The sequence below is a fragment of the Alosa alosa genome, chromosome 5 (genome assembly GCF_017589495.1).
Source record: "Alosa alosa isolate M-15738 ecotype Scorff River chromosome 5, AALO_Geno_1.1, whole genome shotgun sequence".
Classification (NCBI taxonomy): domain Eukaryota; kingdom Metazoa; phylum Chordata; class Actinopteri; order Clupeiformes; family Clupeidae; genus Alosa; species Alosa alosa.
This window is the reverse complement of record NC_063193.1, coordinates 35864029-35880282: the sequence shown is the minus strand read 5'-3', so window position 1 is coordinate 35880282 and position 16254 is coordinate 35864029. Positions and strand designations below refer to the sequence as shown.

General features: G+C 42.7%; 1 protein-coding gene across 1 annotated transcript in view; it reads left to right on the top strand.

The window, feature by feature from the left end:
* Nucleotides 1-16254, top strand: part of LOC125295317 (regulator of G-protein signaling 3-like) — an 82727-nt gene that overhangs the window by 10966 nt on the left and 55507 nt on the right. Inside the window, 4 exon segments of the mRNA XM_048244584.1 lie at nucleotides 1716-1774; nucleotides 2967-3061; nucleotides 3266-3334; nucleotides 8192-8252. Of these exon segments, the coding sequence (XP_048100541.1) occupies nucleotides 1716-1774; nucleotides 2967-3061; nucleotides 3266-3334; nucleotides 8192-8252 (284 nt within the window).

Genomic DNA, 16254 nt, shown 5'->3' with positions numbered 1-16254 from the left:
ATCACTCACCACAACCCCCCACATCACTCACCACAACCCTCCACATCATGCACCACGACTCCCCACATCACTCACCACAACCCCCCACATCATGCACCACAACCCTCCACATCATGCACCACGACCCCCCACATCACATCATGCACCACAACCCCCCACATCACTCACCACAACCCTCCACATCATGCACCACGACCCCCCACATCACATCATGCACCACAACCCCCCACATCATGCACCACAACCCCCCCACATCACATCACTCACCACAACCCCCACATCACTCAAATCACATCGTGTCTCATCTCGCTCACAATGTCCTTTGTCACTCATGCAACTCTTCAGCAGTGGTCAGCCATGTCCTCTGCAGGCACGTCAAGCATGACTTATGCAGTCTCAGAGCACACACACACGCGCATACACACACACACACACACACACACACACAGTTTCAGCACCATCTCTCACGGCATGTGACGTCAGTCCCGATGTGAACACGGCAGCGCTCCAATGTTGCGTCACATGGCTCATGGCCTGAAGTGTTCTTCTGGATGCGTAGCTGGATGACTGTTTAGTGGACGTTGTGATGGGAAAGTTTTAGACACATAATAAGCAATGCTGTGAGGTCATGCTGTTTACATGTGGACGTTGTGATAGGAACGTTTTGGACACATAATAAGCTGCTGTGAGGTCATGGTGATTTCAGTATGACTTGTATGGTGTTTTTATTTTATTTATGTCAATTAACATGCTGTGCCTCAAGCCACAAATTGTTAAATTGATGCTACCATTTGAAAATAGACAGAATCAATGCAGAATAATGACAAATAAGCTCTTGCACGTTCTGTTTATGAATATGAAGCTTTATTAACATGCATGTGAAGTTTAAGCAGCAGATGTTTGAGTCAGATGCTGACAGTGCCAAGGACATTCATACTGTTACATACTGCTACATTTGTATCTACATTTGTATTTGTTGTGTATCTGTTACTCATAGTGATCAAAGCTCCTGTTGAATGTATAAATGTAAATGCAGATATTAATATTAAACATAAATATGCTTGCATAACACAGTATTTTCCTGTAAATGGTGCAGAACACAGTATTTAGCTGTAAATGGTGCATTTCACAGTATTAAGCTGTAAATGGTGCAGAACACAGTATTTAGCTGTAAATGGTGCAGAACACAGTATTAAGCTGTAAATGGTGCAGAACACAGTATTAAGCTGTAAATGGTGCAGAACACAGTATTAAGCTGTAAATGGTGCAGAACACAGTATTAAGCTGTAAATGGTGCATTTCACAGTATTAAGCTGTAAATGGTGCAGAACACAGTATTAAGCTGTAAATGGTGCATTTCACAGTATTAAGCTGTAAATGGTGCATTTCACAGTATTAAGCTGTAAATGGTGCAGAACACAGTATTTAGCTGTAAATGGTGCAGAACACAGTATTAAGCTGTAAATGGTGCAGAACACAGTATTAAGCTGTAACTGGTGCATAACACAGTATTAAGCTGTAAATGGTGCATTTCACAGTATTAAGCTGTAAATGGTGCATTTCACAGTATTTAGCTGTAAATGGTGCATTTCACAGTATTTAGCTGTAAATGGTGCATTTCACAGTATTTAGCTGTAAATGGTATGAACTGTGCAATGAGTGTGAAGTCTGTGCATCTGGTGTTGCTCACGGTCTCATTCATTTCTCTCCATCAGTCTTGGAAGCCAGGGGTCTTCAGAGGAGCCGCTACAGACCATGTGACTCATACGTGAAGGTGTGTCTGTGTGTGTGTCATACGTGTGTCTCTGTGTGTGTGTCTGTCTGTGTGTGTGTGTCTCTCTCTCTCTATGTGTCTTTGTGTGTGTCTCTCTGTGTGTCTCTCTCTCTCTGTGTGTGTGTCTCTCTCTCTCTGTGTGTGTGTCTCTCTCTGTGTGTCTCTCTCTCTCTCTGTGTGTGTCTCTCTCTCTCTGTGTGTGTGTCTCTCTCTCTCTGTGTCTCTGTCTCTTTCTCTCTCTCTCTCTCTCTCTCTCTCTCTCTCTCTCTCTCTCTCTGTGTGTGTGTGTGTAATGGCCTGGAGAGAGAGGAGTATGCAAAGCATGAACTGCACAAGAGTTGTCCATCATCATCAGAGAGGAGGCAGATTTGTTTAATAGATAAACACACGAGTACACATTACTCTTAACCAAGAGCATGGAATAAACACATGAGTACACATTACTCTTAACCAAGAGCATGGAATAAACACATGAGTACACATTACTCTTAACCAAGAGCATGGAATAAACACATGAGTACACATTACTCTTAACCAAGAGCATGGAATAAACACATGAGTACACATTACTCTTAACCAAGAGCATGGAATAAACACATGAGTACACATTACTCTTAACCAAGAGCATGGAATAAACACACGAGTACACATTACTCTTAACCAAGAGCATGAAATAAACACATGAGTACACATTAAGAGCACGGCGACCTGATTTGGGCAATGTTGTATGATGCTGTGTGGTCCATACATTGTGAATTACACTTAACCTATCTATTATATGAGTGGTTTGGCAGTTGCAATTCATTTATAAATAAAATGTAAAAATAGTATTTATTTATTAAAAGAACAGTAGATATAAAGAAACACATCAAGGCATTTAATGTATCTGTTCTTTAGTGTAAAATTTTAAATGTGTTTCTGTCGGCATTTAATGTATCTATCTTTAGTGTAAAATCTTTAATGTGTTTCCGTCGAGGCATTTAAAGTATCTTTTCTTTAGTGTAAAATTTTAAATGTGTTTCTGTCGGCATTTGATGTATCTGTTCTTTAGTGTAAAATTGTAAATGTGTTTCCGTCGAGGCATTTAATGTATCTGTTCTTTAGTTTCTATGTGTGTGTGTGTGTGTGTGTGAGTGTTTCCGTCTTTAGTGTAACATCTTTAATGTGTATCTGTTCTTCTTGTCTTGTCCAGCTGGCCGTGGTGCCTGATGCTGACCACACCAAGCGCTGGAGGACTAGAACCATCCTGGACTGCAGGGCGCCGACCTTCAACGAAACCTTTGTGCTGTAAGTGACCCTAAACTGACCTAATCATGTAAAAACAACACACACACACACACACACACAGCCACACACACACACACACCCACACTCACTACTGCGTTGTGTTCAGTTTCTCTGAGTGCTCCCAGCATGGGGCTGTTGTGTTGTGATGTTGTGGTGCAATGATGTTGTGGTGTTGTGATGTTGTGATGGCCTTGTGTCTTTCAGGGACCTGGGAGTGGAGGACCACCTCAAGAGGCTACTGGTGACCGTCTGGAACCGCAGCAGGACGTCCAGGTAGGCAGAACAACCAGCGGCCTCGGCCTTGGCCTCAGTACCTCTCTCTCTCCTTCCCCATCACATGGCCCAATGACCACAGAGGGAGGCTTGACCAGTGCATGGAAAACAGTTCTAGGTCCTGAGAACAGAGGTCACTAGCATGTTTTAGTGCGCGGTCATCCTCTTGGTCACTAGCATGTTTTAGTGCGCGGTCATCCTCTTGGTCACTAGCATGTTTTTGTGCGCGGTCATCTTGGTCACTAGCATGTTTTTGTGCGCGGTCATCTTGGTCACTAGCATGTTTTAGTGCACGGTCATCTTGGTCACTAGCATGTTTTAGTGTGCGGTCATCCTCTTCGTCACTAGCATGTTTTTGTGCGCAGTCATCTTGGTACCTAGCTTGTTTTAGTGCGCGGTCATCCTCTTGGTCACTAGCATGTTTTAGACCTTAGCACGCGGTCATCCTCTTGTTCACTAGCATGTTTTAGTGCGCGGTCATCTTGGTACCTAGCATGTTTTAGTGCGCGGTCATCCTCTTGGGTCACTAGCATGTTTTTGTGCGCGGTCATCTTGGTACCTAGCATGTTTTAGTGCGCGGTCATACTCTTGGGTCACTAGCATGTTTTTGTGCGTGGTCATCTTGGTCACTAGCATGTTTTAGTACGCGGTCATCCTCTTGGTCACTAGCATGTTTTAGTGCGCGGTCACCTTGGTCACTAGCATATTTTTGTGCACGGTCATCTTGGTACCTAGCATGTTTTATTGCGCGGTCATCCTCTTGGTCACTAGCATGTTTTAGTGCGCGGTCATCCTCTTGATCACTAGCATGTTTTAGTGCGCGGTCATCTTGGTCACTTGCATGTTTTAGTGTGCGGTCATCCTCTTGGTCACTAGCATGTTTTAGTGCGCAGCAGGCCCGGGGTGGGTAATCGGGAGAATCGGGAGAATTCCCGGTGGGCCGCTTCACTTTTGGGCCGGTCGAGGAAAAAAATATTGACATTTGTCACGTTAGTCTAACTTCTCTTAAAGTAGGCTACACGTTCCGCATTCTGTGCATGGCACCGTTGCCTCTGCATGGGTTGTAGCCTACCGTGTGAGGTAGTTCTACCCTCCCAAAAAGAGTTGGTTGGGTCCATATAACCCGTCTTTTCCAAAAAGTTTTCTCAGATACGGATAGCCGGGCCGGCCCTACAGTAGCCATAAGCGTCAGGAAGGATGGATGGTAGAAAGAGGCCAGGAGGGACTGAAACGGCCAGGTAGATGCTGCTAAATGTGCCAAGCTTCTAGATTAGGCCTACAGACAAAAGTGGCAACTGGTAAAGAGAGATAGCCTATAGGCAATGATTATTAGCAGTTATTGGGCTAATATTGGACGTTTGTAGCGTTGTCAAGCTATTTTCAAGCAACATATTAAATTACTTCAAATATTAGCCTTTTGTATCCGATTCATAGACTTTGCAGTATGCAAATATTAATAACAAAACTGAAGTTTGATCTGTGTAGGCCTATGCGGTAAAAATTGTAGCCTCTGAGCAGCAGATCAACCTGTCGACCACTGAAAATGATGAGCCCGAAATTAGTGATGAGGAGGCCATGACTACAGGGACAAGTAGAGAGGATAAATTAAAGTTATTTAATGTAAGAAAGAGCAAAATATTTCTGCTACATGATGAACCTATATGCCTTCGTTTGCTTAGAAGAGGGTGTAGTAAAGGAGTAGGCTAAATCACCAAACAACAATATAGCCCGGTGGTCCCCAAACTACGGCCCGCGGGCCGGATACGGCCCGCCACCTCATTTTGGGTGGCCCCCCAAAACATGTCCGTAGTATATATCATCCGGTCCGCACGGGAGTACAACATCGTCAAACTAAAACCTCCGCAATTTCCCCCATTTATTCTCTATGGCGAGTCTCAACAGTACACATGTAATACTCTTTTTGTCCACCGGTGGTTGTTTTGGCGCTGTTTTGCGTTTGCCATCGAAAACGGAATGAAATGTAGGCCTATCTGCAAACAATCTAAGAGGCCTATGCTGACTGCATCAGTGCTCAAAGTATTTTAAAAATGTATCAATTAATTGTTAATAACTAACTAACTTCTATTGAAGTCATATTTGGGACTTTCTGGGATAATTATTTCTATTTTTTATTCACTCGTTCAAATGTTCATACAAAGAGTTCTCATCAGGTGACTGAAAGTTAGAATGGTGGTCATTTCAGACCACTTCAGCACTTCATAAAATTCTCATAGTTTGAGAACTTTAAATTATTTGTAGGATATTCACAACTTGAGCTGTGTATGCAAAGACACAGAATTCAGAGTTCACACATTTTTTAATAAAATATACTTTTGGGAGTCCCTGCTAATACTTTTGGGAATGCAAACGTTTTTTTATTGGTATTATTTAATTTTACACTGATATGGCATGATGACAATATAAACACAGCTAACAATGGTATTAAATTGCAATAGCCTATGATTAAATGTAATAAAATATTCAACTAAGGTAGACTGCTGTTGTTCACAGCACTAAGCTATTTATGGTTACTGATATAGGCATACTCTGCCAGGCATAGTGAGCTGGCCCTCGGAAGAAAAAGTTTGGGGACCACTGATATAGCCTACCCATGCAAAAAACATGTAGCCTAAACATTAGTTCAATATGCCTCTTTGTGGAAGCGTGGGATAGGCTACATTTCAAAGGCTTTCTTTCTTTCTGTCTTTCTTTCTTTCTGTTTTTGTTAACTTGTGGAATAGTGGAATATTTTTTGTTAACTTCTCAGTTGAAGTGAATTATTATATAACCTTTACACATTTGTTGAACCATGGTACTAATAAAAACTACAGGATAGTAAGAGCTGAAATGTTGCTTCATTTATCCAATTTCCACCACTATGGAAAACGTGGGCCGGTCTTGGGCCTGAAACTCCCGGGCTGAAAAGTGGCCCCACTCCGGCCCTGGTGCGCGGTCATCCTCTTGGGTCACTAGCATGTTTTAGTGCGCGGTCATCCTCTTGGTCACTAGCATGTTTTTGTGCGCGGTCATCCTCTTGGTCACTAGCATGTTTTAGTGCGCGGTCATCCTCTTGGTCACTAGCATGTTTTAGTGCGCGGTCATCTTGGTACCTAGCATGTTTTGGTGCGCGGTCATCTTGGTACCTAGCATGTTTTAGTACGTGGTCATCCTCTTGATCCTCTTGCATCCAAGCAGCTGACTCCACTCATTACCCTGACTGCAGGGTTGTGTTGTTGGGCTTATTCACAGGACAGTTCAAACTACCTGAACTAAGACCTGAAGGGCCCTTACTGACAACACCCTGAAATCCCTAAAACACGCTGTCGTCCTTTTGTAGGTCACTGTTAAACATGTACACCTGCTTAATCTGAATAACACTGGTCAGCCAGGCCTGCCGCATCTGACCGCACGCTATGCCACGCCACGCTACGCTATGCCACGCTGCGCTACTCTATGCTACGCTACTCTATGCAACGCTATGCTACACTACTCTATGCAACGCTACGCTACGTTGTTCCACTCTAATGGCCGAACCTGAGTGGAGAATTGGAACACAGTTGGCCTCTATGTGCAAGAGCACTCTGATAACCTGCTCATGTATAACCCAAAACCTTTCCAAACCGTAATTCCAACTCGGACGATAATCCTAGTTTGGTACAGGACACATCAGTGCCCCTGTGTAACGAGATGTGTGAGATGTGTGTTAGATGACTCTGAGTGTGTGTGTGCTGTGGGAGATGTGTGTGATGTGTGTTAGATGACTCTGAGTGTGTGTGTGCTGTGGGAGATGTGTGTTAGATGACTCTGAGTGTGTGTGTGCTGTGGGAGATGTGTGTGATGTGTGTTAGATGACTCTGAGTGTGTGTGTGCTGTGGGAGATGTGTGTTAGATGACTCTGAGTGTGTGTGTGCTGTGGGAGATGTGTGTGATGTGTGTTCGATGACTCTGAGTGTGTGTGTGCTGTGGGAGATGTGTGTGATGTGTGTTAGATGACTCTGAGTGTGTGTGTGCTGTGGGAGATGTGTGTTAGATGACTCTGAGTGTGTGTGTGCTGTGGGAGATGTGTGTGATGTGTGTTCGATGACTCTGAGTGTGTGTGTGCTGTGGGAGATGTGTGTGCTGTGTGTTAGATGACTCTGAGTGTGTGTGTGCTGTGGGAGATGTGTGTGCTGTGTGTTAGATGACTCTGAGTGTGTGTGTGCTGTGGGAGATGTGTGTGATGTGTGTTAGATGACTCTGGTGTGTGCTGTGGGAGATGTGTGTGATGTGTGTTAGATGACTCTGAGTGTGTGTGTGCTGTGGGAGATGTGTGTGATGTGTGTTAGATGACTCTGAGTGCGTGTGTGCTGTGGGAGATGTGTGTGATGTGTGTTAGATAACTCTGGTGTGTGTGTGCTGTGGGAGATGTGTGTGATGTGTGTTAGATGACTCTGAGTGTGTGTGTGTGTGCTGTGCATGTGTGCTCTCACTGTGTGTGTGTGTGACTGTGCGAGTGTACTGTTTTAATTAAGAGGATGCGAGTGTGCTTTATGTATTATGGATGTGCTCTTTTGTGTGTTGACATTAGTGAACTATCTGCATACTGTGTGCGTGTGCGTATTTCCTGTTTTTTGTGTGTTTTTGGTGTGTGAGTGCCCTGCATGTATTAAAGGAGTATATATGTTTGATATTCTGTGTGTGTGTTTGTGTCATTGTGCAGTTGCTTGTTTTGTTTGTGTGTGTGTGTGTGTGCGTGTGATTATACTGCTGTGTGTGTGTGTGTGTGTGTGTGTGTGTGTGTGTGTGCGTGCGTGCGCGTGTGTGTGTGTATACTCCAGTATGCCATGTGAAGATTCCATTGTGAATGTTCCTCCTCAGACGCAGTGACCTCTTGGGCTGCATGAGTTTTGGAGTGCGTTCGCTCATCACTGCACAGAAGGTCAGTTCTCTTGTGTATGCTGTACACACGCACACACACACACACACACACACACACACACACACACACACACACACACACACACACACACACACACACACACAGCAGTATAATCATACACTACACACACACAGCAAGTGCACCATGTATCAAACAAACATCAAACATATCTTTTCATTCACATGCAGAATACTTCACTTCATGGCTCATGCATTTGCATACCTTAACATAAGATTTTCATGATATGACCCACACACACACACACACACAGCAGTATAATCATACACACACTCTCAAACACACACAGCAAGTGCACCCAACCATGTATCAAACATGTATTGCGGTGCATTTCTACCATAGACTGTATACAGTAGGATTTGTGCTGATGACCATTCTCCAGATCTGCTTAATGTCTCTGGCTCTTTTAATATCTTTTCATTCACATGCAGAATACTTCACTTCATGGCTCATGCCTTAACATAAGATTTTCATGATGTGACCCACACACACACACTTCACACACTTCACACATACACATACAGCATGGAGAGCAGGAGTTCATCATATGACACACACACACACACCTGAGCCCTCAGTGTGGAGTATGATTAAGGCTGCCAGTCTACTCCGCCCCACACACACACACACACACACTCACACATACACACACACACACATTCCCACGGGGGGTCTGAAAGTCACACTTAGCCCTGTCAGCCCTCATCAGGACCGATGGGGTTAGTGACGGGGTGAAACATCGGGCACCACTGTCGCCATGGCTACCACAGGACCACAGTGCTGGTGCATATGGTGTATTGTTTGGTTTGTAGGTCACTGCGGCCCATACAGTGTCTTGCACGTTTACACTCATAGGAACAGTGTCTTCCCTAGACTAGTTCCTCACCTTTACACTCGTAGGAACAGTTCCTTCCCTAGTCTAGTTCCTTCCCTAGTCTAGTTCCTCACCTTTACACTCATAGGAACAGTGTCTTCCCTAGTCTAGTTCCTCACCTTTACACTCATAGCAACAGTGTCTTACCTAGTCTAGTTCCTCACCTTTACACTCATAGCAACAGTGTCTTCCCTTGTCTAGTTCCTCACCTTTACACTCATAGGAACAGTGTCTGCCCTATAGGTATCGACCGATATGTTTTTTTGATTATTATTACCAAAACAGGAGGCCGATATGATTATTATTACCAAAACAGGAGGCCGATAACCGATATGTAAAACTGATATTTCAGTTGTCAAAAAGGGGGGTAGATAGTAGCCTAGGCTATGGCGATATGCTGAAAATGTTCATTCAAAAGCATTTAATTATGCTAACTTTTCTTTCTTCTTTTGATACACAATTGTTTATCAACTTGCATCACTTGCAAGTGTAAATCCTGTGTATCATGTTAATCCAAGAGCTGAGTGATTTATTAGGGCCCGAGCACCGAAGGGCGCAAGGCCCTATTGTTTTTGTAAGGATTATTATTATTATTATTATTATTATTATTATTATTATTATTATATTAACTTTGTCTCAGAGCGTTTTCCTTTTTTGAGGTGGTTAAGATGGGTGAAAAGTCTTGAAATTTGGCACACACATCAGTTGTCACGCAAAGTAGTTAGGTACAAGAGCTTGGCCCCGGGCGTGGCCCAGGGACAGTAGCGCCCCCTTAGGTGATTGAGGCAGTGGTTGCACATACTTTCAGCTAGACGCATCAAATTTGGTAGGTGTGTGTATCTCCCCAAGATGAACAACTTTCGTATGTACAATGCATTAGCCACGCCCAACAGGAAGTGAGGTATTTGGGATTTTGTGCAGACTAATATGTGATGAAATATGTGATGAATCATGATGCCAAAAGAGGTGCTTCCCATGGGTGAAAACGCATGAAATTTGGCACACACATCAAGTGATACAGTGAATAGACAGGGATAAAAACTTGGCACCGGGCGTTGCCCAGGAACTCCATAAGCATATTATGTCACTGTGACTTGTGGTTGGCATATAGTTTTAGATACACACACCAACAATTTGGTGGGTGCATGTAACTCCCAAAAACAAACAACTTTTGTATTAACATGCCATTAGCCACGCCCACCGGAAGTGAGGTGATTGAGATTTTGTGCGTTGTGGACATGATCAATTTTAAGGTACTCCTCCTAGACGGTTGATCCGATTCATGTCAAAGTTGGTATACATGACGCCGAGATGTTCCTAATTATAAATTGTGAAGCTTTTTTTTTATATGTTGTAATTTGACGAAATGGCGAAATTATTCATTTTAATACCCTTCCACATAAACAATAAATGTGTCATAATTCACCATGCATGGCTTGAAATGTTTTAAATTTCACAGGTCAATGAAGACCATGTCAATGATAATATTCACAGGCCCATAATGCATGTTTGGCATAGCACCACCAACTGGCAACAGAAAGAATGACAATTATACTGATGTCATATGATCAATTTGAACATACTCCTCCTAGACGGTTTGTCAGATTAATTTGAAATTTGGCAAATATTATGCCAAGATGTCGCTGATGTTAAATTGTGAAGGGATTTTTGATAAGTTATATATTTGATATGACTTTAATATCTCACCACATAAACAGGAAATGTGTCATAAATCACAGTGCAGTGAATGAATTGTCTGAAACTTCTCAAGTTAATAGATGTCATGATTTATGATGATATCCAGACACCCAATGGGCCTGCCTGACATAGCGCCACCACCTGGCCAAGCAGGAAATGTGCCAGAAATGGACAATGCCTTAAGTGATTGATCTGAAACTTTATAAAATATCAGATATCATTATTGTGATGATATTCCCATTCGTAATTCACAGGCCTAGCATAGCGCCACCATCTGGCCAAGCAGGAAATGTGAAGGAAATTCTCTATGCTTTGAATAAATGATCTGAACCTTTCTCATGTTAATAGATATTATAATTATGATGATATCCAGACACCCAATGGGCCTGCCTGGCATAGCGCCACCACCTGGTCAAGCAGGAAATGTGCCAGAAAATGGACAATGCCTTAAGTGATTGATCTGAAAGTTTACAAAAGATGTGGATATCATTATTGTGATGATATTCACATGTGTAATTTCCATGCCTAACATAGTGCCACCATCTGGCCAACCAAAAAGTGTATCAGAAATGTTCTTTGCTTAAAATGAATGGTCTGAAATTTCTCAGGTTGATATATATTATGATTATGATGACACCCAATGGGCCTGCCTTGCATTGCGCCCCCACCTGGCCAAGCAAGTACATCTGGCAGAATATAAAATACAAAAACAAATAGCACACGCATCAAATATGTACATTTCACTAATGCACCACGTCGGTGCTTTGCTGGATTCCGACATGTCACGGGTTGCGGCCCGCAGGTGCTTGGGCCCGCCATTGCCGCTTGCGGCTATATTTAGCAATTATTTTCATAGAGTATAGGCCTGCACAATGGCCTATGTGCTTGTTAAGGGACCTGTCACAAAGAGGATGCTTTGCCATCTGTGTGTGAGTGCACGAGAGAGGGAGAGGGAGAGGAAGAGGTGCATGCGTGATTGCAAGTGTTACGGTTGAATAGTTTAACAAAACAGTTTTAAAATAGTTCTTAGGCTATTTAAGCATGCAATTTGTGTCCATATGTACGCTGTAAGCTACACTTCTGTGAGCCTAAAAGGCACGTAATAGCCAGCTCAGGGCGCGACTTAGTTCAGGTCGGATTAAATTACAGCTGACCCTGGGTGCCTGTAGTCTTTTCTGACTACACTAACTACACTAACGTGCATCAATCGGGAATTCGCTAAATGAAGGAGGTGGGTGCTTTAGGCTACTTATTGATCCGGATCAAAGAGACAATAGCTTACAAAGTGGTGTTTTTGTAACTTCAGTGTAGATGATTGTGATTCACATTGCAACTTCAGCAATGTAAGGTACCTTCCTTACCTTCGAAAAATAGCTCCGTACAGCTGAAGCCCAGTCTACAGTCTGCCTCAGTGAGAATTCTAAACTTTCTGTGTTCAGTCTTATATCCTGATTGGCTGCATTCGTGCTAACTAACAAATCAGACGGTGTAGTGGGCGGGACAATGCTCTTGACCACAGAGTATCAAATGCAGGAAGTGAGAGACGCTTTACAGACAAAGTAGCGCGTTTCATTCTTTATCCATTTCAATATCGGCTTATCGGTGGAAAAAATGACCGATACCGATTATTATAAAAATGCTAAATATCGGCCCTAATAATCGGCCCGGCCGATAATTGGTCGATCCCTACTTCCCTAGTCTAGTTCCTCACGTTTCCATGCTTGTGAAAGGGCAGAGGTGTAGTCCGGTTGCTTGGGTCGGAGACAGAGGCTGAATGAGCTGGGACTCTGTTGGTTGGTTCTGATTGGATGAGCTGGGACTCTGTTGGCTCTGATTGGATGAGCTGGGACTCTTTTGGTTGGTTCTGATTGGATAAGCTGGGACTCTGTTGGCTTGACACCTGGAGTATGTATACCGCTGTGTGTGTGTGTGTATATACAATGAGCAGTGCTTCTACTTGGCCAGCTTCACTCGCGGTCCGCGCGTGGGATCACGCGGTATCACGCGACTTTAATTTGTATTTTCCCAGTGAGACGCTGCAACAACCCAAAAAAACGGTAGATGGCTCAAGTGAGCAGGGTGTCTCGTAAAAAGAAATGGAGCCTGGAAAACCCTACACAGACTTCACTACAGACTTTAGCAGACTGGTTTAGAAAAAAATTAATAGCCAGAAATATGCCCTAATAAAGAAATATTTGGTTAACTGCGAGTGAATCCCGTTTGCAGCCGTAGAAGAAACACAGGACAAATTAAACATTCTGGTTTTCTCCGAGTGCAACGATGATAGACAGACATCATTTGGACAAAATATAGAGCATATTAACCTCCGTTGCTCAGCCAAATGCTTTCCTGTTACGTCCTGTTATCAAGGAGTTACAGGCGATAAACGATTTTTGATGGTCACAAGTTTACTTCATTAGCGGTTTATTTTTTTGATTATTAAAGAGTGTTTTTCATTTAAAGGTTTGACTTCGTGCTTATTCAGTAGAGCATTTAGTGCTCTTCCCAATCCCAGACGTTCACATTGCATGTTTGTTTGTAATAGATGCAACCACGAGATGGGCTACGTGTTTGACCAGTTGTTAACAGACATTAACCAAGACATATAGCAGCAGCAATCTAGGGACTGTTCGTTATTTATTGAAGGGGCCACCGGAGGAATTTTGAGTGCTTCAGTCAAAAGTTGCATGACCCTCCCTTGCCTGCTAGAAATTGTTCAATGACCCTCTGACAGAATTGTTAAAAAGACATGACCCTCCCTGCCAATTGTCTTCCGCCCCGCCACAGCCACACACTGTGATAACGTTCTTAAATCAATCTTTCCCGTGAGCTTGCATGCTACCAGTCCTTCCTTTTCAAATGTGTTGCGCCTGTTTGCACAATTTCACAAATAATCATATGTGATTAATAATATGACAAATAATCCCTGTGCACGGGGGACCCGAAACAATGCATGCCAACTTTTTCCGTGTTTATCACATTATTTTAACTTTTCCCGCTGTCTTGCCGTTTTAATGTTTTCCGTAGAGAATATCCCATATTTTAATACTCTCATAACAGCCCTGCCATCGGGCCTGTCTCTGTGTTGCCCTGTTGCTACCCCTTACCCTTCCAACGAAACAGATGTCTTCAAATCATCGTTTTCCTTGCTTGAAGGCCAACTTAGAGTGATGTTAACCTATTTAAGTTTAACGGCGTAATTGTCATGAGCACGATTCATTGGCGCTTGCATGTTCGGCCTTATGTCACGTGCGCACCTGAGGCTACTCAGCTACTAGAGAAATAATTTCCCCTGTTTGTATGTTCACTGCAGGTTGGCCTATCATAACTTACCAACTCTGCACTGTAGCCCCTAACTGGCTATTTATATTTTTCTGTGAAATAAGCAAATGTATTTGTTCAACTTTATGAAGCAGAATTACGCACTAGGCTACTTGGAACATAACACATTAGACAAAGGACAGATGTGTGTTATAGTGACAAAATATGAACTTTCACGTTTTACGATGTCTTTGTCATGGGAAGTGTTTTTCCCCATGCATTTTATTCTAGGCTACTGTCAGTGACTGCCGTGAAAAGCGGGTTCTGTGTTTCGTTCATGTCAGTGACTGGCCCGAGAAAGCGGGGTCTGTGTTGCGTTATGTTCATTTATTTTCAATTGGGCATGCCGTGCGTGTAGTCCACAGCTCAGTTCTGACAAAGCCGAATTTACTCCTTTTTGAGTGTGTTGTTTGTATGGTTATATTGCTTTACAGGGGGATCCCAAGCAGCTTTTCAGCCATAAGGCTACTTTGAGAACATTTCCTAATTCACCCGACACTAATATTCAAAATGTTGAAAACTATTTCGGCATAGCCTATTAACTGACCACCGATTCACGTTGACTGGGGGCAGGGGGGCCATCAGACATTTGTGCCCAGTTAATCTGGCCCTGCCCCAACAAATCACACCTTCCCACCAGCTGTGACAGCTTAAAAGAAGTCAAGAGGACTCCTAACTCACAGACCTATTCACAAACCTGCTGTTTTGAAATCCTATGCGGCTACAGGAGCTTCCAATCGTGAAGAAGCAATTTTGCATTGTAGGCATAACTAACATGCAATAACGCCGCCAACAATAACCAAAACTAGGCTACTCATTGTCAACATGTAAATTAAATGTAACATTATTGTGAATCAAATTAAAATGTTCTCTTTTTTTTTTTAAAGCGTAGGCATAGGCATAGTAACAGATTAATTTAATAATGTTACAAAGATACTACATCAATCCGTATGTTTCATTAGGCTACTAGGCTATATAGGGACTATGCCTACTTGTTTATTTTTTACGTAGCCTACAATGGCCAGTTCAGATTAAGCCGAAATTACTCATTTTGAAACATTTGTATGGTTATATTGCTTGACTTAAATCCCAGAGAGTAGGCTAGGCTACATCTTCACTGATGGGCCTAGCGGTCTTATCGTTCAGTGTGGGGTATAAACAAGCTGAGAATTTAAGCGGTTGTCACGTCTGCCTGTCACAGACTTGGGGAGCTGAAGCTTGAGATACAGTTACTACAGTAACAGTATTTTATTTTACTTCTTATGGAATATTTTTTCACTTTTATAAAGGCTTTGTTTGAATGCTGTTGGAACAAATAGTAGTTGATTATGAAGGCAACTTTCTGTTGCAATATTCTGTGTGTTCTGGACTGCAGGTAACTTGTTAAGCCAGTGGTTCTCAAACTTTTCTTTCATTCCCCACTTTGATCAAGGAGGCATTGACTGATGATAGTGGAAGAACGTGTTATCGAGGCATTTGCAAGTCAGCATCTCCGACGGTAGTCTACCCTATTAAAAATATAAGTTTTCGATGTCCCAAAGCGAGAGCCATACTTTAATGTTTTAACGATCTCTATGCTACTCACCAAAATGTAGGCATGGGAACATGATGAAGTATCCAACTGTCGTGTGTTAAATTATTGTGATTACGAGCCAGTGGTTTTCAAACATTATCGTTACTTCGGACATCTATGCAACAGACTCATATCGTCCTCGCATTAAAGCAAATGAGGACATACAGACTGCTCAGATAACAGGTGTATCTCCAGTTATGCACGGTTTTAGTCAAGTCATTTAAATGTGCTGGTGAAACAGTTGTGTACTCTGGGCACAGTTCTGGGCACAGTTCTTCCAGAGCTTAGGTGCCAAGTAATAAGCGTTAGTCGAGATGTTTGTGTGAATGAAGCGGAAGCGTATAGGCCATAGACATGTGTGAAGCAATGGTGTAGAGATGACGCCACAGGGTTTTATTTAAGAGAGCCTACGTTTGTATGTAGGCAATTTATATTCACAATACTTAGGCCTACTAAAATAAATAGTATTTTATTTGTATTGGTTGTTTAAAGTAAAAAAAAAAAACAAAAAAGGTCGG